This window comes from Carlito syrichta, unplaced genomic scaffold (assembly GCF_000164805.1).
Source record: "Carlito syrichta isolate Samal-C Ts95f unplaced genomic scaffold, Tarsius_syrichta-2.0.1 Scaffold306906, whole genome shotgun sequence".
Lineage (NCBI taxonomy): Eukaryota > Metazoa > Chordata > Mammalia > Primates > Tarsiidae > Carlito > Carlito syrichta.
In genome coordinates, this window is record NW_007251002.1 from 46,336 (window position 1) to 68,106 (window position 21,771).

General features: G+C 35.8%; 1 protein-coding gene across 3 annotated transcripts in view; it reads left to right on the forward strand.

Annotated features, from left to right (window-relative positions):
- The window catches only part of SLC39A10 (solute carrier family 39 member 10), a 62,426-nt gene that overhangs the window by 25,096 nt on the left and 15,559 nt on the right, over nt 1–21,771 (forward strand). For all 3 annotated transcript variants that reach the window (XM_008063527.1, XM_008063526.2, XM_008063529.1), the window contains 5 exons: nt 23–230; nt 13,425–13,594; nt 15,403–15,591; nt 19,509–19,629; nt 20,955–21,323. In XM_008063527.1, the coding sequence (XP_008061718.1) occupies nt 23–230; nt 13,425–13,594; nt 15,403–15,591; nt 19,509–19,629; nt 20,955–21,323 (1,057 nt within the window). The remainder of the gene's footprint in view (nt 1–22; nt 231–13,424; nt 13,595–15,402; nt 15,592–19,508; nt 19,630–20,954; nt 21,324–21,771) is intronic.

Below are 21,771 nucleotides of genomic sequence, written 5' to 3' on the forward strand. Positions count from 1 at the left end.
TGTTTTATCAATTTCCTTGCAGTGTTTGAACGTCACCCAGTTATTAAAACACTATGGGCATGGTGCCAACTCTCCCATCTCAACTGATCTATTTACATATCTTTGCCCTGCACTGTTATATCAAATCGACAGCAGACTTTGTATTGAGCATTTTGACAAACTTTTAGTTGAAGATATAAATAAGGATAAAAATCTGGTTCCTGAAGATAAGGCAAATATAGGGGCATCAGGTAAGAAAGAGATTTTAAGTTTTTTCTCCTTAAAATAGTGCCTGTACTTATTTTTTAAACCTTGGTTGAATTAGAAAGTAATTATAAATTGTTGATTTTTCTTTTGGTGTCAGACTTCAAATATATTTTAATCAGGTTTAGATATGCATGCTTAAAAGAAATTGGGGGAAGCCAGAGAGCACAGTACAATTTATTTATCTTGTCTGGCATATTACAAAGGAACATTTTGCTATAATGGAGAACTAGATTCAAAAGGAAACACAGGGTTGTGATAAATTTGTTTTTCTTGATGAGCAAATGTAAGCAATGGGGCCGCTAATTAAAGTTATTTGGTCTTGTTATTACTTACAATTTAGCAGGTGCCTCTGGTGAAAAGCAGATGATTAAATTTTTAAAGAAGTTAAAAGGGGAAGTTAGCATGGTTAAGCTCCAGGAATGTCTCAGAAATGCCAGATGAACTTGCCACGGGGACTTAATCATCCCTGTAACCAGGGTTACAGCTGTATTTAAACTTTTGTGGACTCTTCTTTCATCCTATCTAGTTGACTAGATAGCGCCACCTCAGTGTTCACAGACGCCTCCCATTTAGGGTTTCAGAGCTTCTCCACAGCCGGCCCCTCCGAATGGATCTCAGATGCTGTTACAGCTCGTTCTTTTGATAAAATTTGGAACTCTCTTTGCTTTCTCTTCTGTTTCTTTTCTTCCTTTCCCTTCCTTCCCCTTGTATGACCAGTGATGAAGTCCACTTGAATCTTTCGAGTGTCTCCTAACTCCATCCACTCTGCTGTAACAGCTCAGGTTCTTGATTGTCAGACTGAGTCACTTCATGCCCTTCTCTGCCTGTGTTCTTGTCCCCCCTTGCAAAACAGCTCTGGCACTTTAGATTTAACTTTCTAAAATGGCAGACATTCTCCAACATGAAATTTTTCTTTACAGTGCTAGCTAATTTAATACATAGTTTAAATACATAATTTATTTTTTACTTAGCAAACACATATTGCAGACAGGGTTCTAAATGTAGTTCATTTTCTCCTCACAGCAGTCTTAGGAGGTGGGTAATATTATTCTTCTGGTAACCCTCCCAAGGTCTCAGGGCCACTAAGTGATAGGGCTGGCATTCATGCCTGTGTAGTTTAAACATTTTGCTGTCTGTGCACTGTTTTACATGCATTTTTCCCCCACTAAATTTTAGTAATAATTTTAGTAATAATCTCTGTGAGGGAGATAGTATATGATTCTTGTTTTTACAGATAAGAAAACTGAGGCATAGAAAAGTTAAGTAACCTGCCCACAGTTCACAGCCCTAATATGTGACAGAGCCCACAAACGCTAAGTTTTGTCTGATAAAACTGGGCATCTGATCCCTATGCCATTATCTTCTAAATGTAGTTAATTCTGGCCGGGCTCAGTGGCTCAGCCTGTAATCCCAGCACTTTGGGAGGCTGAGGTGAGTAGATTGCCTGAGCCCGCGGGTTTGACACCCACCCAGACAACTTGGTAAGACCTCGTCTCTGCAGTAAATCCAAAATTAACTGGGCGTGGTAGTGCACGCCTGTAGTTCTGGCTACTTGTAAGGCTGAGTTGGAAGGATCGCCGCAGCCCAGCAGGCTGAGGCTGCGGTGGTTGGGAGTGTGCCACTGCACTCCAGCCTGGGTGACAGAGTGAGACTCCAACTCAAAAAAATAAATAAATAAATGTAGTTAATTCTAGTATCACTTTTATGATTTTTGCCATATATTTTTTACACTATTTGATGCTTTTTATTGTATCTCTGGTATTTTTCTTTACATCCCTGAGAGCATGGATGTGATGTTATGTGCTAGTTACATGTTTTTCTCATGCATTCAGGAAGTTGCATCATGCTATGTTGTCTTAAAGTTCAGAGTCCTTTACTTGGCTCAAACGACTTTCCATGATAGGATCCCCGTCTACCTGCCTTGATGACTGATCTCTCACCCTTCATTTTTCTCCTCTTTTCTCAGTTCTAACCATAGTGAACTACTGATAATAGATTGCACCATTTGTCTCTTATCCGTCTCTGCCTCTTCACATTCTGAACCTCTGCCTGACTGCTGATTCCTCAAAGATTCAGCTCAACCCTCTGAGTAAATTTACTGATCATCCTGGGCTAAATTAAGTTCCTTGTTTTGTGCCTCTAGATGTCCCCATCATAGTACCGGTCTTGGGGGATCTTAATAATTGGATTAATCTATTTCTGTTGGACTTTAGTTGCTTAAAGGCAGTGACTGAACCTTTCATCTTGGATATTCCTGGTGCCTAAGATAAAGAGAACTTTAGATAAAAAGCAAGAACTCATGTGACCGAATGAATAAATTGCTTAAGATTAGGATTAGTCTATATGCTTTCAGTTGTAATCCAGGAAAGATAATTGTTTAAAATGTGTCTTTGAAGATCATTATATGAATATATCAGTCAGCCTGGTATACTTTGATAATAAAATGTTCTCAAATGAGGGGAATTTTTAGTGAACTTTTTTTTTGGTGCAAAACTATGATGAAATTACTGGAGTTTTAGGGTAATGAATGCAGTTTTGGTTGAAATGCCCAAGATATAGACCCTTTAAAGGATAGTAATTAAAATGACTAAAATGATATATGTGACTGTGGACCAAAAAGTACATTCTGGCAAGAAAGGATCGAAATGGCAAATTTTTCAAACATTTTATAGTATAGGAACAAGGTAGCCATGTTTAGGAATATCACGTTTCGGTATGTAATTTTATTTGAGATAGAGAGATTTTTTAAAGCTTAAAAGATTTTAAATAAAAGAAAATGCTGTTATTACACAATAAGGTAAGTCTCCTAGGCACCTACATTTCTGTTTCTGGGCAATTTTTTTTGCAATAGGAAAATAACTTTAGAGTAGATAAATTAATCATAATATCTCATATTTATTGGGACTTTACTATGTGCTGTACCAAACCCTAATTTTTCTAAGTACATTTCATTTAATTTGTTAAACCCACGTGATGGCCTCTTTTATTTAATTCTATTTGGCGAGGAAAAGAGGCTTGGAGAAGAGCCCTGATGTGAACTGTGGTCTCCACCCACAACTTGCCATCATACTCACTGTGTTGCCTACTCTACTGCTTCCTGCTGAGAAGGTTCTTTTGTATGCTGGGCTAGGATGTGAGTGGCAGAGGGATGAGGAGAGTTGTATGTCGTTACATTTAGTAGCATTTTGGCAGAATGTAGACATAGGCAGGAAAGTGGTAGAGAATAAGCACTGGTGTGAGTATTGTTACATGTGTAGATAATTCGGTTAAAAAAAATCCGAGAATAGTCTTCTGGGTAGAAGTTGGGTTCAGTCTGCTAAAGTCCGTAAGGGCAGAGAAAGTGGGTCCCCTAGCTAGGTTTGAATTCTGATCTTGGGATGGATAAAATGTGTCCTCGGCTTTGTGCTTGTTGCTCCTGGGAGACGAATTAGCACCTTGAGAGTCACGGTTCCTCTCAGGTGTCTCCAAGTTCTCACTGAGTTAAAAATAAAATTCATTTATTTGTTCCTTACAGGGAAAATGGAGACTGACAAGTGTCTCATCCAAAGTTAAAACTACTTGCTTTTTTAATTCTGAAGGTTCTAGAAGATTCTTGTTTTTTGTTTTCATATCACCTATGGATTATGACTTTTAATTAGAGTTGTCTGTGTTGTAATATTGCCATAATTGATATATTGTGATAAACTGTTGACAGATGGTTGACTATATAGTAATATTGAAAGTTAATAGCTTATTCAGTCTGAAAAGCCTTAGAGGAAATTGTACTTGCTTTGGAAACAAATATGTTACTAATAGTGAATATTGATTAGTTGTTTGCAGGTGGTTATTAGCATTGCCAGAAATGCAGCTTGAATTAATTATGTACTGATAGATGTTAATAATTGTTAGAGATAACGCCCTGCTAGTAATTAGTTTTAATGACTACTGCACCATTAAGAAAGGTTAACTTGTTCTATATAAATCTCCCATAGTGACACAGCTACTACCTCATTAACTTTGTTCAAAGACTGCAGTAAACCTAATATGCTATATACTGTGTATGGTAGAAATCGTTTGTTTCCCAAGATTGGCTCATTTAGTCATGGAGTTGACCCTAGCTTAATTACCAGGGGGGCTTGTGAACAGGCCGCTAAGCATTTTCTGCCAATTAAAATGCTGAAGCCGTGTAGGAAACTGCCATCTTACACAGGCTTTGAACCAAGTTAATTAGAAAGTTTCCACAGATGAGCGCTTCTTTTTAAAAGAATGCGTTTTCTCTCTAGATAATGAGAAAGGGAGTTTGTGAATAACCAAGCTTGAAGACCTGTAACGTTTTAAGTGACCTAATTTGCAGAATAAGTGAAGCTTGTTTCAGACATTTAGCACTTTTTATTGCATGTGGTATCTTGGGTGCAAATAAAGAAAACATTTACTAGTTGTATTTAATAGTTTGCGTGCCGTTAGTTTGGTATAAAATGTTTAAAAGATGTCTTTTATTTATTTCTTTTTGCTTTAGACCAAATAAATTGTTATTAAAAAGCACAACAATTTGGTTAGAAATTAATTTTATTACTAACATTGCTTTTTTCCCTACACCTAGGAAATTAGGACAGAGTTTATATGGAAGCGTAAATGTAAATGTTATAAGTCCTAAAAATAAGTATTTAAATAGCATGAGAAAGTATTTTAGCACAATAAGTTCAAAGCAACTTCACATTTCTTCTCATAGGTCAAAAGGATTATTATATTTCTTGAAGATATACACGTTGTTAGAAGAATGAATGGTCACTTAAATCTGTAGTGCTCTAAATTATTTGAGCTACCAGTAAATGATTCAGAATAAGAAAACATACATTTACACTTAGGAGAATAGTAGGACTGTTTTCCTAATGAAATAACTATCAAGGAATAGTTGCAATCTAGTGCCTGTACATTTTCTGATTTATCTCAAAAGGGAAATCTGATTTTTCACTCCTTATTCCTTGGGACTGGCAGGAATAAGTGACAATTTATGTTAGGTGGAAAGTAAATACTTTCATCAACCTTACTGCCTATGTATATTTTTAGGTGACATTTAAATAACCTTTAGTATATTCTGAAAATTTTATGTTGTTACAACTTTGTTTTGTAGTACTTTTTTGTCTCTCTGCCTCTTTGCTCAAATTTTGAAAGATTGCCATTTGAATTAATAAAGTTAGTATACCTTCTTACTTTCATGTTTAGTTGTACTTAATTTTTTTCATAGATCTTTTTTTGTGAAGCCACCCCTATGAGATAAATATATGAGTGATAAATAAATCACTTGGCCACAGACTCTCTGAAAATACGATTTAGTAGAGAAAACAGTGGATTAAAAATTAGAGAGGATTTTGGGTTTAGTTTTGATTGCCATTTTGGGTAGCTAGGTACTTTTTTTATTGTGATAAAATCTATATAAAAATAAAATTTGCTATTTTAGCAAAATTTTTTCAATTTTTTTTTTTGAGTTGGAGTCTCACTCTGTCACCCAGACTGGAGTGCAGTGGCCACTCCCGGCCACCGCAGCCTCGACCTTCTGGGCTCCGGGGATCCTTCTGCCTCAGCCTTCCAAGTAGCTGGAACTACAGGCGTGCGCTACCACGCCCAGCTAATTTTTTTGATTTTATTGTAGAGATGAGGTCTCGCCAAGTTGCCCAGGCGGGTCTCAAACCCGCGGGCTAAGGCTATCCACTCACCTCAGCCTCCCAAAGGCGCGGGATTACAGGCTGAGCCACCGAGTAACAATCTACAATCTTAACCATTTTAAGTATACAGTTCGTTGGTATTAAATACATTCATAATGTTATGCAACCGTCACTACCATATACCACCATAACTCTTTTCATCTTGTGAAACTGAAACTCTGTACCCATTTTCCCCTCTTCCCAGTTCCTAGCAACCATCATTATCATTCCACTCTTTGTGGGATTTTGATTCCTCTAAGTACCTCATATAAGTGAAACCATACAGTATTTGTCCTTGGTGATTGGCTTATTTCACTTAGCATAATGTCCTCATGGTTCATTCATGTTGTAACAGCAGAAATGCTTTCATTTTTAATTTATATACATTTTGCTTATGCATTAATCTGTTGAGGGTTACTTGGGATACTTCTACATTTTAGCTAGCGTAAACAATGCTGCTGTGAACATGGATGTGTATATGTATCTCTTCAAGACCCTGTTTTAAATTGTTTGGGTTATATACCCAGAAGTGGGATTGGCTGGATCATATGGTAATTCTGTTTCTAGTCTTTTGAGAAATTGTCATATTGTTTTCAACAGTGGCTATACCATTTTACATTATCACCAACAGTGCATAAGACTTCCAATTTTTCCACCTTTGCCATATTTTTTTTTTGGATAGTAGCTATCCTATCGGGTATGAGGTGGTATCTCATTGTGGCTTTTATTTGCATTTTCCTCAAGATTAGCACTGTTGGAACATCTTTTTATGTGCTAATTGGTCATTTACATATCTTCTTTGGAGAAATGCCTGTTAAATTCCTTTGCCCATTTAAAAAATCTAGTGGTTTGGCTTTGTTGTTATTGTTGAATGTTAGGAATTCTCTATATTCTGAATATTAATGGCATATCAGATGCATGATTTGCAAATATTTTCTCCCATTTTGTGAGTTGTCTTTTTACTCTGTTGATATTGTCTTTTGATGTTCACAGTTTAAAAATTTCTATGAAATCCAATTTTTCTCTTTTGTTGCTGCCTGTGTCTTTGGCAATTTCTTAGAATTAAAAAAAATTAATGTTGTGAAGCTGTTGCCCTATGTTTTCTTCTGAGAATTTTATAATTTAAATCTTGCATTTGATTTAGGTCTTCGATTCATTTTGAGTCAGTTTTATACATGGTGTCAAGTAAGGGTCCAGTTTCATTCTTTTCCATGTGGATATTCAGTTTTTCCAGCACCATTTGTTGAAAACACTGTCCTTTCTCCCACTGAATGATCTTTATACCCTTGTCAAAAATCATCTGACCATAAATCTGAGGGGTTGTTTCTGGGCTCTCTAATCCATTGATCTGTATGTCCGTCTTTATGCCATTATTGTACTGTTTTGATTACTGTAGCTTTGTAGTAAGTTTTGAAATTAGGACTTGTGCATACCCTGTGCCTTTGTTCTTCTTTTTCTTTCTTTCTTTCTTTTTTTTTTAATTGTAGAGGCGAGTTCTCGCCAAGTTGCCCTGGCTGGTCTCGAACCCACAGGCTCAGGTAGTCCACTCACCTTGGCCTCCCATCGTGCTGGGGTTATAGGCTGAGCCACCGAACCCAGCCTGTTTTTCTTTTTCAAGTTTGTTTTGGCTGTTTGGGGTTCTGTACAATTTTATATGAATTTTAGGATGGGTTTTTCTGTTTATGCAAAACTCACAGTTAGAATTTTAGTAGGGATTGCCTTGAATCTGTAGATCAACTTGGTAGCACTGACATCTTAACAATTCAACTGGCCCTTCCTATCTGTGGATTCTGTATCTGCAGATTCAACCAACTATGGGTAGAAAATATTGGAAAAAACCACCCCCCAAAACAAAATGAAAAACAACGCAGTATAACAACTATGAACATTATATATGCAGTAACATAGTATTTACATTATACATACAGTTGACCCTTGAGCAATGCTGGGAATTAGACCAATGTTCGTGTAGTCAAAATTTGTGGATAACTTTTGACTCCCCCAAAACTTAACTATTAGTAGCCTCCTGTTGACTGGAAGCTAGAGGAAAGAAAATGTTTTTAAAATCATGAAGGCCGGGCACGTTGGCTCATGCCTATAATCCCAGCACTTTGGGAGGCTGAGGTGAGAGAATTCCCTGAGCCCATGAGTTCAATACCATCTTGGACAAGTTGACTAGATCTCATCTCTAAAAATAAACAATAAAAAAATAAATAAAATATATGAGATGATGTGCATAAATTAAATACAATTCTATGCTATTTTATATAAGGGATGTGAGTACCCATGGAACTAATTTCTGAGAATACCTAGGAATGACTGTAGTAAGTCTTCCAGCCCATGAGTGGGATGTGTTTTCATTTATTTGTCATCTTCAATTTCTTTCAGCAGTGTTGTGTAGTTTTCATTGTACAAGTCTTTTACTTCCTTGGTTAATTTCTAAGTTTTTTTTCTTTTTGATGCTATTATAAATGGAATTGTTTTTATAATTTCCTTTTCAGATTGTTCATTGTTAGTATATATAAAAATGCAACTGATTTTTGTGTGTTGACTTTGTATCCTGCTATTTGCTGAATTTATTAGTTCTAATACTTTTTTTGAATATTTAGGGTTTTCTATGTTTTTATACTATCTGCAAAAATATGTAATTTTACTTTACTCCTTTCCAGTTTGGGTGTTTTTTCTTCTTCTGCCTAATTGCTTTGGCTAGAATTTCCAATGCTATATTGAATAGAAGTAATGAAAATAGGCATCCTTGCCTTGTTCCTGATCTTAGAGGAAAAGCTTTCAGTCTTTCATCATTGATTATGATGTTTGCTATGATTTTATTATGTATGCTATGATTTTATTACATATGGCTTTTATTATGTTGAGGTTAGTTTCTTTCTATTCTTGGTTTGTTGAATGTTTTAATCATGAAAAGGCATTGAATTTTGTTACATGCTTTTTCTGCGTTAAGTGAGATGGAGATTTTTTTTTTTCCCCTTTATTCTGTGAATGTGGTGTATTTCATTGATTGCTTTTTGTTTGTTGTACCTCCCTTACGTTCCAGGAAGAAATCCTACTTAGTCATGACATATAATCCTTTGAAATACCTCTTATTTCATAGGATTAGTGAGCACAGTTTGAGAAATACTAGTGTCAATTATTAAAGTCCTTTCTAGTTATACAATATAGCAATAGTTATCTCAACTGCCAGTTGAGATAGCTACTAGTAAGCAAAGAGTTAAGAAATAATTGTCTTTTTAAGGGGAAAGGATAATTCGCATCTTTGAAAAATATTTGTATTATTTCCAATTCTGCCAGTCAAGGCAATGTACTCATATATATGGAGTAAGTAAGCTATGTTGTAATAGTTCTAGTTATACCCTTTATATTTTATGTCCAAAAACAAATCCATTGAGAGATACAGGATCATTTTTAGTCCTAAAATTTAGGGGTTTTTTTTAAGTTGATTAAAAATCTTTTGAAAGTAGCCTTTAGAGTATTTTATATAGCAAGCAATACTATATGTGTTTCCTGTAGAAGAAACAAAATTTTTTTTAAAGAATTAAATGTTCAGAGTCATAGAAAGATTATTTGAGGAAGAGCATAGTTTTCTTCTGATGTTTAGCTTTTTATTGTTGTTGTTTGATAATCAGCTTATTGATAAGCAGTTTTCTATTTAAACAAGGAACCAAAAACATTTGTATAAATTGTTTTTTAAAGTGTTGTGTGTATACATATTTGTTAACTAATGTGTGTATCAAATACTTTTGGAAAGACAGTTTACCAAGCTCAGTACAATATCATTTCACTGAACAACTATAGGATGTATCATTCACATTGTATTCTAAGTAAATAGCATTCCATAGAAGATGCAATGGTGGACAGCCTTCTCTGGTCCCCTCCCACTGTGGGAGCTTTTCTGTCCTCTCAATAAATCCTGCTTTCTAAAAATAAAAATAAAAAAGATGCAATGGAGTCCTTGAAGTTAGGCAGTGTTATTACCCTAGATTGATTTATGTAGGCTTTCTCCATTGTGGGATTATTATTTTTTAAATATTATTTGCATTTCAGATGCCAAGGATTGCTTAATCCTAAAGTGGGCTTTTCTCTTTCAAAGCATTTTTCTCTTAGTTCACACATTGGCTTTCTCAAGTGGCTGAGAAAGAAAATGTAATCATCACAGCTGATACATAGAAAATTGTACCTGGGGTGTGTAATTCTTAGGATATGTATCGATTTGTGCAGATGAGAACTCACACGCAGCAGATCCTTTCCCAGCTATATATGTGGCTAGTCCTGTTAGCATATTGGCAACTTGAATTTAACTGAACTAAGTTTTGGTTAATTTTTCGTTCTATGACTTGGTTTTTGGCTAATCAGAAGCCATTTGAGATTGTAAATTATCTTCTTGCAACATTGCAAAGTGTTTTTGGCTTCATGGACTCTTGCCTGGATTTTCCTTCACATTCAAGACACCACTAGCCAGTTAATATTAAAATTTTAGACAGGAAATATTTGCTTAGAATAATATTCATTCTCAGACATTAATTTCATGATTAGGCAATACAATTGCATTTTCTCTCAATTCTTTATTGAGTAGATTTTTATAAACATGTTTATAAGAATGCATATGTTGTTTTAATGTGGGTCTTAAGTTTCAAAATGTAATAAAGCTCAAATTTTAAAATATGCTTCTAATATTAATATTTTACTAGCTTGTTGGTCATATTGCATCAATTGTTAGTCATCACAGATAAATACTGTACGAAGTTAATGGTATTCTTTCTGTGTTAAGATTTAGAAATTTAATTTCTATTATGAATATCTTAATAGACAAACCCAGAAATGAATAGATACATATTTCCCAGAATAGAATGTAATATAACCCTAGAGAAAAAGATTTACCCAATTCAATTTTTATAAATACAGATTTTAATTTAGCATTTTTATTTGGCTATATGAATTTTCTTAGACATGGCAGTATAGGAATAAAATAAATACTTTTTGGGGGTAATTTTGGTGACAGTTCTAATGCAGTTCTAATAATTCTCATCAATTAAAATTTCAAATGTTTATGAAGAATTTTATCAAGTTTGTTTACTCTTGTATATATTGTATATTTGAGGCCTCGTCTATGATTATGGCAGTCCCCTCCACATGTATCTATATTAGCAAGTATTTGCATTTTTTTCTTCTACAGAATTTCTTGGAGTATAAACCATTGACTTTTCCAAGTAGTTAGTGTTTTCTTTACGTTCTTAACTGAAGTTGCTTTTAGTTTTAATTGAATTTTTTTGTGGTAACAGTCTACCCTTTGAATTTTTTTTTTTTGAGTTGGAGTCTCACTCTGTCGCCCAGGCTGGAGTGCAGTGGCATTGACACGCTGGGCTCAGGCAATCCTTCCGCCTCAGCCTTCCAAGTAGCCAGAACTGTAGGTGTGCGCTACCATGCCTGGCTAATTTTTTGATTTATTGTAGAAATGAAGTCTTTCCAAGCTGCCCGGGCTGGTCTCGAATCCATGGGCTCAGACAATTCTCTCACCTTGGCCTCCCAAAGTGCTGGGATTGCAGACTTGTTTTAATTGAATTTTAATTGAATTTACTTTTAAGTTTGGAGTATTGCCAAACTCAGGAAAAACATATTTGGAAAGGGAGAATTATGTATTACAACCTCAGTTTGTCCTATTTATTTATTATAAGTTCCCAGTTCCTTTATCTCCTTTTTTTCCTCACTAATATAATTAGAGCTAGTAAACTGTAGTAGATCTGACAAAACTTTTTTGATTTAGCTGGTCAATAACTTTACTGGCTCCAAGACCTCCTGTCTAAAATTTATAACCCTATGTCCACTTCTCTGACCCATTTCATTAGGTTTTCCCACTGATTTTACTGTTCCTGCCTGGGAACATGGGACAGCATACCTAGATCATCATCATTGTTTGTCTTACAACCTTGTTTGACCATATATTTTTCTTCTAGGATAGGGTTTTTGACTTCAGTTCCCTGTGTCTTGTTATCTCAATCGTAGTTGGAGAAATCTCTTTGTTATCCTTTGGATCCACTAACCATTTTTTCCTGACCCTGGTTCTTCAAGAATTGAGTGTCTGCCCCTTCCTTATCTCAAATCATTGTCTGATTGAAGCCACAGAATCCAAGTCTAGTACCTAGATCCTCCTCCCTCTAATATGCATTATGTTTTGGGGTCTTTTTTTGGCCCTTAGGTTTCCTATATTTACATAATAGTAATTATTTCTGAAGACATAGGGTAAACCACAGAGCTTTCTTCACTGATAGATGACTGTCTGTTTTTCTGTGAGATAATTTAACTGAGTATTGGCTATAGTGTTAATGTCATTGGATAATTATGACTACAGTGTCCAGTGGATATACACGGTATGACTGATAAAGCTTAGTGGTCAGTTGTCCTCTCCTTAGCTATATTCTCCTTGTTTTTCAAAAGTTTATCTTGTTGAAGAGACTTAACATTGCTTATCATAGACTTGATATAAAATCTTTCAGTAGATATATAGTCCATTTAGAGTTGATTAGAAAAATAGTATTTTAGATGAAAACCTTTACAGAATTATCACTCTTCAATGAGGTTTTCTGTAGTTAGCTGTTAAAATCAGCAGAATTTTCAAAAATAGTAACATTTAAATTTTATTTTAGACCAGCAGTAGAAACTGTAATGGAAATGTCCAGCCTCTGACCCATTGACATTTATTTCTGGTTTCTTACCTGTTTATGAATGACCTAGGTAAAGAAATATACACAGAATTCCCCCTTCCCCACCAAGCCTATGCTTTTTACAAGTCATATTGTGAAACAGTTCTCTTGTGTTCTGAGCCAGTTAAAATTAGACAATGATATTTTCAAAAAGTTGTAAGTTGTACAGAAAGCCAAACTGCAGGAAAAACAGAGATTGGAATCAGATATAAAGAAGAAATCAAAGAAAATAGAACTGAATTACATTTTGTAGCAGTAAAACTTGTAATAAGACTTTTTTGTTGTTATGTGACTATATTTCCATTTTGGGCTGATGTGACTAGTTTCTAAAACTTTGTATTAGAAAGATTTATAAAGATTATGATACATTAGATAGATAATTGGCTTTTTAAAATGTTCTTAGGGGAGTTTTATGGTTATTTAAACAGTTTTATTGCTGTGGCTCTGCCTTTAGATATTGGAAATTTTTTATTTACAGTCTAGATATTAAGAGTGAATCACAGCCTTAAGTCATTTTAAGTCACTGTTTCTAATATTGTGGGCTTTTGAAGGTACTGTTTGTAATTTGATCTGGGTTTCTTAATTCTTTTTTAAAGTATTCAGGTTGGTTATATGTCAAGTGTTTATTTTGTTTTGTTTTTAAGCAGTGCCATAAAGCTTCTAAAAAAGACTAGTCTGGATGAAATAATCTGTCTTCCACAACTCATTTATCTTATGTGTCTTTTTCTTTGGAGTTGTCCTGCGTAAGTTGTCACTGATGCTGACTGTTAATTTCCTTCCTCAGCGTGGATTTGTGGCATCATCTCCATCACTGTTATTAGCCTCCTCTCCTTGCTTGGCGTGATATTGGTTCCCATCATTAACCAAGGATGCTTCAAGTTCCTCCTCACATTCCTCGTGGCACTGGCTGTAGGAACGATGAGTGGAGATGCCCTTCTGCATCTACTGCCCCATGTAAGAATGCTTTCTAATCTTTCAAAAATTATAAAATGAAAATATTTATGCAGAAAGGGTTTTTTCATTAGCAAGCTGTAACAGAGTCATCTAGTATTTGTGTTGTTTTATTTGCTTATAGGATGAAGTATATGTTTTTTTCTAGTTTCACAGTTTTAATAGCAATATTTTTGAAATAATTGAATCGTTAGGTTTTAAATAACAGCAAAGACTGGTAATGTCAGATTTACCTTCACTAGTCTTTAAAAACACTCGTTGGATTAAAAGTTGCTATATTAGCGGTTCTCAGAATGAGTACTTAAAAATCAGTGAATGGTCCATCTTTTTCCCTGTGTGTTATATCAAGTAATCCTTTGGGAGACGTGTGTGGCCGTTGTGATGGTTGTGCGATAGTTGGTGTGCCACTGGCCTCTCCGTGTGCACAGGAGCAGGCAGCTGTACTTGGTAACCACCTGTGGCTCTCGTCTCTTTATACAGGGGGCATCTGTCTCTTCACTGGCACACCACTTGTCTTATTCCCTCTGGAGACATGCTTAATGATATGATTACAGCCCACACTCCTAGTGCCATGCTCATCAACCTTTTAAAGGTTGCTGTCTGTCTATACCTTATGGATGGGTGGGTAGATAGTTATCATCAGCTAAAAGAAATTCATTCTTGCTGTTTTTACTTCAAATTACAAAACCAATGGGGATTTTTATTTTCCAGATATAAAGTTGTAATAGTGAATATTTCTCTTCTGGAGTATTGGAGACAGGATTTTATTTCTGTGTCGTGAATACTTCTCTCCTGCACTCTTGATTGAGAACTCCCTATCTAGTATATAGAACAATGTATGCCATTGCCTTTTTAAAGAAAATAAGAAATGGGTTAATGAATCTTATGACTGTGAATATGAGTTTTTTGTTTTGCCGTTTCTACCAGCCATCAGGGACAGCAGCAGTCTGTTTTAGAACTGGACCTAGTGAGAGCAGTTGAAGCGAGAACAATATTTAAGTGCTGCTTACCTTGTCCTTCTATTAAAAATAGTTAACTGAACATAGCTATTACCTTTTGGAGTGAACTGACCTCCTTTGGGAGGTTTAGAAATCTCTTCTGTCAATCACTGATTAATAGGGTAAGAGCGCAAATGAATGTTACAAGGAAGAAAGATACTGGAGTCTAGTTATCTAAATTAAGTTCTGTAAGATTATTGTGATACTTGTACATTTCATAGTGTGGAAGCATAACTCTTTCTGTACATATGTTTATTTTTGCTAAAGCTTAAAATGTAGAAGATTATGTACCTATTTGCATATGCAATCTTGCTAATATTCCACAATGTATGCTGAGATAGAGATCTCGTCATCTCTTTGAAATAATTTATAAGAGAAGAATCTTACAAAAATATAGTAGCTTAAGAAAGAACTAGATGGCAGGGAGTCACCTGTACTGGTGACCTGCTGGTGAATTAGCTTATTTTATTATTGCTGAATATTTGACATTTATGTGAGTTACGTTCACTTCCATTTACAAAGACTCATCGCTGCCTGTTGTGACTTCGGCTGGATTTTTGCACTGTTTTATGCAACTTGCCCTTGTAGATGTTGAGTCTATGACCTTTGTTTCTGAGTTCCCATTAAACAGTACTTTTCGGGCAACAAAGTAAAGCAAATTAAATGGAAGACTGCTTATCTTTGCTTGAGATATTATCTAGGGGAGCACTTGAAAAATTGAGAGTTTTTTTTTCTTTGTCCTCTAGGAGAATATAATCTCAAATTTTAACATAGCATTTCTCCTTGCTTAGTTTTCTTTGTTCTTATTAATAGTCTCAGGGTGGACATGATCACAGTCATCACCACGCACATGGGCATGGACATTCCCATGAACACGAGTCTAAGAAGTTTCTGGAAGAATACGATGCTGTATTAAAAGGGCTCGTTGCTCTAGGAGGCATTTACTTGCTGTTTATCATTGAACACTGCATCAGGATGTTTAAGCACTACAAACAACAAAGAGTGAGTGTTTTTTAGTTGTTTATTTCATGACATAAAACTCAAAAATTATCTTTTTGGGGGCATATGCTTTTCTTAATTGTTAGTGTGTATTAAATCTCTTTTTAATAGTTAATCATCAGAGGAGAAGTTGACTTTGATCTTTGTCATTTTTTATTACATTTATTTTGGCACTTATAATCAAGATATAGCAACCTCAGTTTAATTTGTATTGCATCTCAGTTAATTTGTGTTGAATCATACCTAGTGAACTTAAATAGAATGGAAAAGGCTGTTGTGTTTTATAAAAATGCAAAAATGCATAAATAGAAGCAAGTATTATCAATCTTCTTGGGTAATGCTTTTAATTATAAGTGGCTTTTATCATAGTATTTTCTAATGATTGTTTTGGAGAATGATACACTACTTGGAAGATGATGTTTGGTTGGATTGTTGATTGAATACTCTGATTGTCATGCTGCTGTCTGTGTTCCACTTTACACTGATGAAAGTAAGACAAATATTAGAATTTCCTCCAAGAAAGTAAGTTCAGGGTGCTGCCATTCACCGGTTTACACCCCTTTTTGTTCACATCAGTTCTGACCTACTTTTAAGATCTACCTTTAGTACATCTCACTAACATGTTTGCGATATGAAACCGATTCTCTTCAGTATAGTCTAAGTAAAATTTTTTCACAAAAAGAGTTAGAAAATTCTTACATTTCATTAGTTAACTCTATCTTTTTTTCCTTCATAACTTGGGATAGTCATAATCTTAATATGTACAGTCTAATTTTAAGATATGATTTTAGGCCAGGCACAGTGGTTCATGCCTGTAATTCTAGCATTTTGGAAGGCCAAGGTGGGAGGATCACTTGAGCCCAGGAGTTCAAGACTAGCCTGGGCAATATTTCCTGAGACAAAATATGGTTTGGAACCGAGCTCTGAACCCCATGGGCTTCAGGGGGAGTACTTATGGTTCACACAGAACTATCCGTGTGGCTGTGACTCATTCTTTATGATTTCCAGTAACTGTCTGAATCATGAGAAAAGAAATCTTATAGTTTCATCTGTATTTTCATGCCGTATTTCAGATTGTACATCTTAAGTTACCACATTCAGTCAGGACATCATCACATGCAATTGCCTGCAAAGGAGGGGGATTAAAAGAGTGAATCCAAGGAAGTGTTATCTTTTGGGGAGGAGAAGGCATTAATTCTGGTGGACCAGTGGAGAGTCAGGTGTGGTGGAAGTGGTGCAAAGGCAGAAGTGACCAGAAGGAAATGAGTTGACTAAGGAGATGATTTCAGAGTAATTTAGAAAAGGGGTCATGGTGGCTTGAACTAAGGTCAAGGCAGAAGGAAATAGGAAGGAAAAGATGCTTAAAGGACTTATTTAGATGAGAGAATCAATAAAAGGACTTGATAATTGATTAGATGTGAGAAGTCTTGAAGAATTCATCATATAATAAATTATATACTGCAAAGTGTGTAGGGAAGTTGGAATTACTACTTAAGTATCCCTGTTCCAAAAATCTGAAATCCCAAATGTTCCAATGATCATTTCCTTTAAGTGTCACATCAATACTCAGGTAGTTTCAGGTTTTGGAGTATTTCAGATTTTAGATTTTCAGATGAGTAGTACTCAACCCGTACTGTGAAGCCAAAATTTTCTTTCTTTTTTTTTTTTTTTTTTTTTGAGTTGGAGTCTCACTCTGTCGCCCGACCTGCTGGGCTCTGGCGATCCTTCTGCCTCCACCTTCCAAGTAGCTGGAACTATACAGACGCATGCTACCACGCCCGGCTGATTTTTTGATTTATTGTAGAGATGAGGTCTCACCAAGTTGCCCAGGCGGGTCTCGAACCCTCAGGCTCAGGCAATCCACTCACCTCAGTCTCCCAAAGCGCGGGATTACAGGCTGAGCCACCAAGCCCGGCTCAAAATTTTCTTAAATTGTGCACATCTACTGACACTGAAGCAGCAAATACTAAAACTGTTAGGGACTGTTGTTTACACATAAGTATAAACTGTAGTCCTTTAAGGGATAGTTCAAGATAACGAGTTTTTTGCTTTTTATAATTTGGTCTTACTGATCTCATTTTGAACCTAAACTTACTGATGGAGTCAAATGTATTTAATTTGCAAAGGAAACTGGTATGAAAATGGAATTCCCAAAGCATAGCACCTTTGTAAAAATATGAAGTTGCAGGAAGTTAACACTGAAGGAACACCTTTTTTGGGGGGAGTTTTTCAAGTATATCACAGGGCGTCTTCTCTATGGTAAAAATGACAGTAAGTAACTGAAGATGAAGAGGCTATGGCCTGTTTTTTTTTCGGAAGAAAGGGAAGTAGTGGTACTTGAATAGAACAGACATTTGACAGCCTGCACAGAAAAATTAGATCTTGGAAAGAAGCTTTTATATAATCTAAATAAAATGCCAAAAACTGACTGGATTTGTCCAAGGAAAGTGGACAGTCAGAACCAAAACAGGTAAATAGAATTTTAGCTGTTGGCACTTTCTTTAATTTGTATCCTTCTCGTTGACTTTTGTGCTGTTGTTGACGCTTTTTTTTTTTTTTTTAACTCTTTAACTCTTGGCTGCTGTTTCTTTTCTTTAGGATGTCTCCATATCATTATTTTCTTTGAACATTTTGTATTTTCTCCATTTCTGTTAATTCAGTGGCTTACATCAGCAACATTATTTCTAACAATTCTGTGAGTCAGGAGTATAGCAGGATTCAGCTGGGCAGTTCTGCTCTGCTTGGTATTTGCTAGAGTCACTCACAGATTACATTCAAGTTCATCTGACTGACTGGGCTGGGCAGGGCTGAAAGGTTCATGAATCTTCATCCTGTCTGCATCTTGGGCTTCTCTCTACATAGCTTCTCTTTATGGCAGAGTCTGAGTTTCTTCATAGAATGGGGGGTGGGCCGCTTTAGGACGCCACCTGGGATGGGCACAGCATTGCTTTTGCTGCATTCTGTTGTAAAACAAGTCAAAAGGCAAATTCCAAGGGTCTTTCGGTGTCCTCATGGCAGGCGAGGGAGGAAACAGTTACCTTGAGGTCAGTCAGCCCAGTCAGCCACAGGTAGAAGACTTGAACGTCTGAAACAGTAGTCTACAAAACCAGTGACAAGAAAATGCCACACCAGTCAGTAAGTGTCTTCCAGAGTATGCTGAGTTTCATTTCACCCTGTTCTACTGTAATTGATTATTTGCTTGCTTAAATTAACATGCATTAGAAAAATAAATTTAAGTTGGAAGAGTTGTTTTACACTGGTAAAAGAAGATAGCAGTGAAAAGCCAGACTGTTAAGTCTTACAATATTCAAACCTAAAAAATGAAATATAGTAATTAGTATTTATAACTAATTGAGAACAGATTAAATTGTGCTCACTGTCTGATTGTAAGGTGATGAGAAGGAATGCTTGTCTTTATTGCAAAGCTCTTAAGAATCTTTTTTTGTTTTACAAGATGAGTCTTCTTAGGACCAATAAATTTTACAAATTTGTCCAAGTCTCAGATGTAAACTACAAATTTAGGATTCTAACTCAAATTTGACACTTTCCATTATGTCACAATAAGGGAAATGGAGGTTGAATAAGCTTTAGTTTTTAGGACTTCTGTTACCTTACACTATTGGGCTAGTGACACATATTTCACACATTTCTTTTAGGTTTCATAAATAATTTAGTACTGTGTACTCTATTCTTAATTTTAATTTACATTAATTAAGCCTCTTATTTGAGTGTTTAAAAAAAATTTAGTTGAATTTTTCATCTGGTAGATTCCTTGACTAATTTCTAAAAAAAAATGTTTCTCTCCTGTTTCTAAGTAATTTATGTATAAATAAAACCAGTTGTCCCCACAGGTGTTAACAAGTGAATACTGTTGCTAATTGTGGCTGCAGATTTTGTACTGATATCAAATGCTTTTTTAGGGGAAGCAGAAGTGGTTTGTGAAGCAGACCACAGAGGAATCAACTATTGGAAGAAAGCTTTCAGATCACAAGCTCAACAACACACCAGATGCCGACTGGCTTCAGCTCAAGCCTCTTGCCGGTAGACAGCACTTCTGACTAAAGAGGAACTTTTTAAACTTAAGGGTTGAAATATTGTTTCCAAACTGTGCCTGTGTTGTTTGAATTTTGTTGTCTTTGTGGCCTCTCTAGTATTAGTGTCTAATGTGTATTCCTTAAATGTGAGTGTGACTTCATTGTGATTTATTTGTTTACTTTTGTTAATTTCATCTGAAATGTGGGACCAATTATATTATGGGGTGAGAAACATTTTGTACTTATAGTTTACAGAAAAAAAATATGAGTGAAACAAAAAGCTTTCCAAGTGCTGAATTCGTGTTAATTTTATTTCGACAGATTATCTATTTCCTCCCTATGTGATTGATTTTTTTTTAATGGAACAAGGAGAATTGGCCTTTTGTGTACTATAAGGAGAATGACCTTGGCCTTTTTGTTTTAAATCTCTGCTTATCCATCCATCCATAATGCTGGATTGACATAATGAGATAGCTTGCAATTTTCAGGAAATGAAATTTTTTTTAACCTAATTTTTCTCCCTTTCTGTTTAGACTTATGTTTTTCCTAAATCTACTAATGATTTTCTGCTAGAGAACTCAACCCCAAAACACACCTTGGGAAGTATTAGGATTTTCATCATATAACAAATGACTTTGGAAAACTAAATGAAAGGCCAATCTCAGTTTTTTAGAAAATGCTTATCAGATTTTGTCACCACTTATGCGAGTTTCTGAGCTTCCATCTAGTAATGATCTGAATAGCATTGCCAGTAAGTGAGAATTGATGATGCAGAAAACTTTGCCATCATCTAACTATATGATTGGACATGTTATTTATTTAAACTCTGTCTTTGTTTTCTTACATGATAAGAGGTTTGAGTGAATAGATGCTAAGATTCCTTTTTTCTCTGAAAAATTATGGGTTTCATTTTGTTATCCTGTTAATGTTGTGGTAACAGTCTACCCTTTGAGTTCGACCAGCTGTCCCAGGATTTGCTCTTCACATGTCCATGATATCTTTGTGCTCTGCCTGCTTTTGATTTGGTTCCCTCTCTTGACCTCATCTGGAGCATCTTAAGCCCCCAGGCTCCAGTTTGTTTTTTGTGTGTGCACGTGTGTGTGTGTGCGCACGTGTGTGTGTATTTGTTTACTTATTTATTTTGTGATTGGACTCCAGAAAATATTCTTCTATTAGAATGTCTTGTAAATACTTTTAGGGAAATCTATTCAAGAATTTTAAAACACCTTCACTTAGGAAATGTTCATGGCACTGCTATTCTGTCTGGGTTTAGATTAGCAAGTAGGTGTGTATTTAAGGGTTGGTAAAGCACGTTCTTTGCTGTCAATATAGGAACCGACGACTCAGTCGTTTCTGAAGACCGACTGAATGAAACTGAACTGACAGACTTGGAAGGGCAGCAGGAGTCCCCCCCTAAGAATTACCTCTGTGTGGAAGAGGAGAAAACCATGGACCCCTCTCACAGGGACGGGCTGCACACCGCCCATGAGCATGACCTGCATGCGCCTGCACACAACCACCACAGCGAGGACCAGACCGTGCTGAGGAAGCACAACCATCAGTGGCACCACAAGCATTCCCACCACTCACACGGGCCCTGCCATTCTGGATCTGACCTCAAGGAGACCGGAATTGCCAACATCGCCTGGATGGTGATCATGGGGGACGGCATCCACAACTTCAGTGACGGGCTGGCCATTGGTGAGGGGCTGAACGGGCTTACGATGGCTTGTTCTTTAGGCTGTCTCTCCACTATGTGCTGATCTTCTGAGCTGTATGTGAGATTAAAGTGTTCCGGTGTTCAGCATATATACTGCTATAGATTTTTGTCATTTGATTTTTCCAAAAGCTGTAGTTTTGCATTTGAGAGTTGTATTTGGAGGTGTCATGGTAGAATTTAGTGGTTTTTTGAGCCTCTAAACAAGTGTCTGTGGTATACTTCTTTAATAACTTGATTTCTCATTCAAAGCACAGTCAGCATATTGAAGAAGCTACCTTAAATTATATTTTCAAATGCACTTACATATCCCTGAAATAGAACAGTTTAATTTTAATCTTAGGTTTAATACATTTTTCATAGCTTTGAAAAGGCAAAGAAAAATTGTACTTCATTAGAAATTCATTTGTACCAAATTCAAATATAATTAGA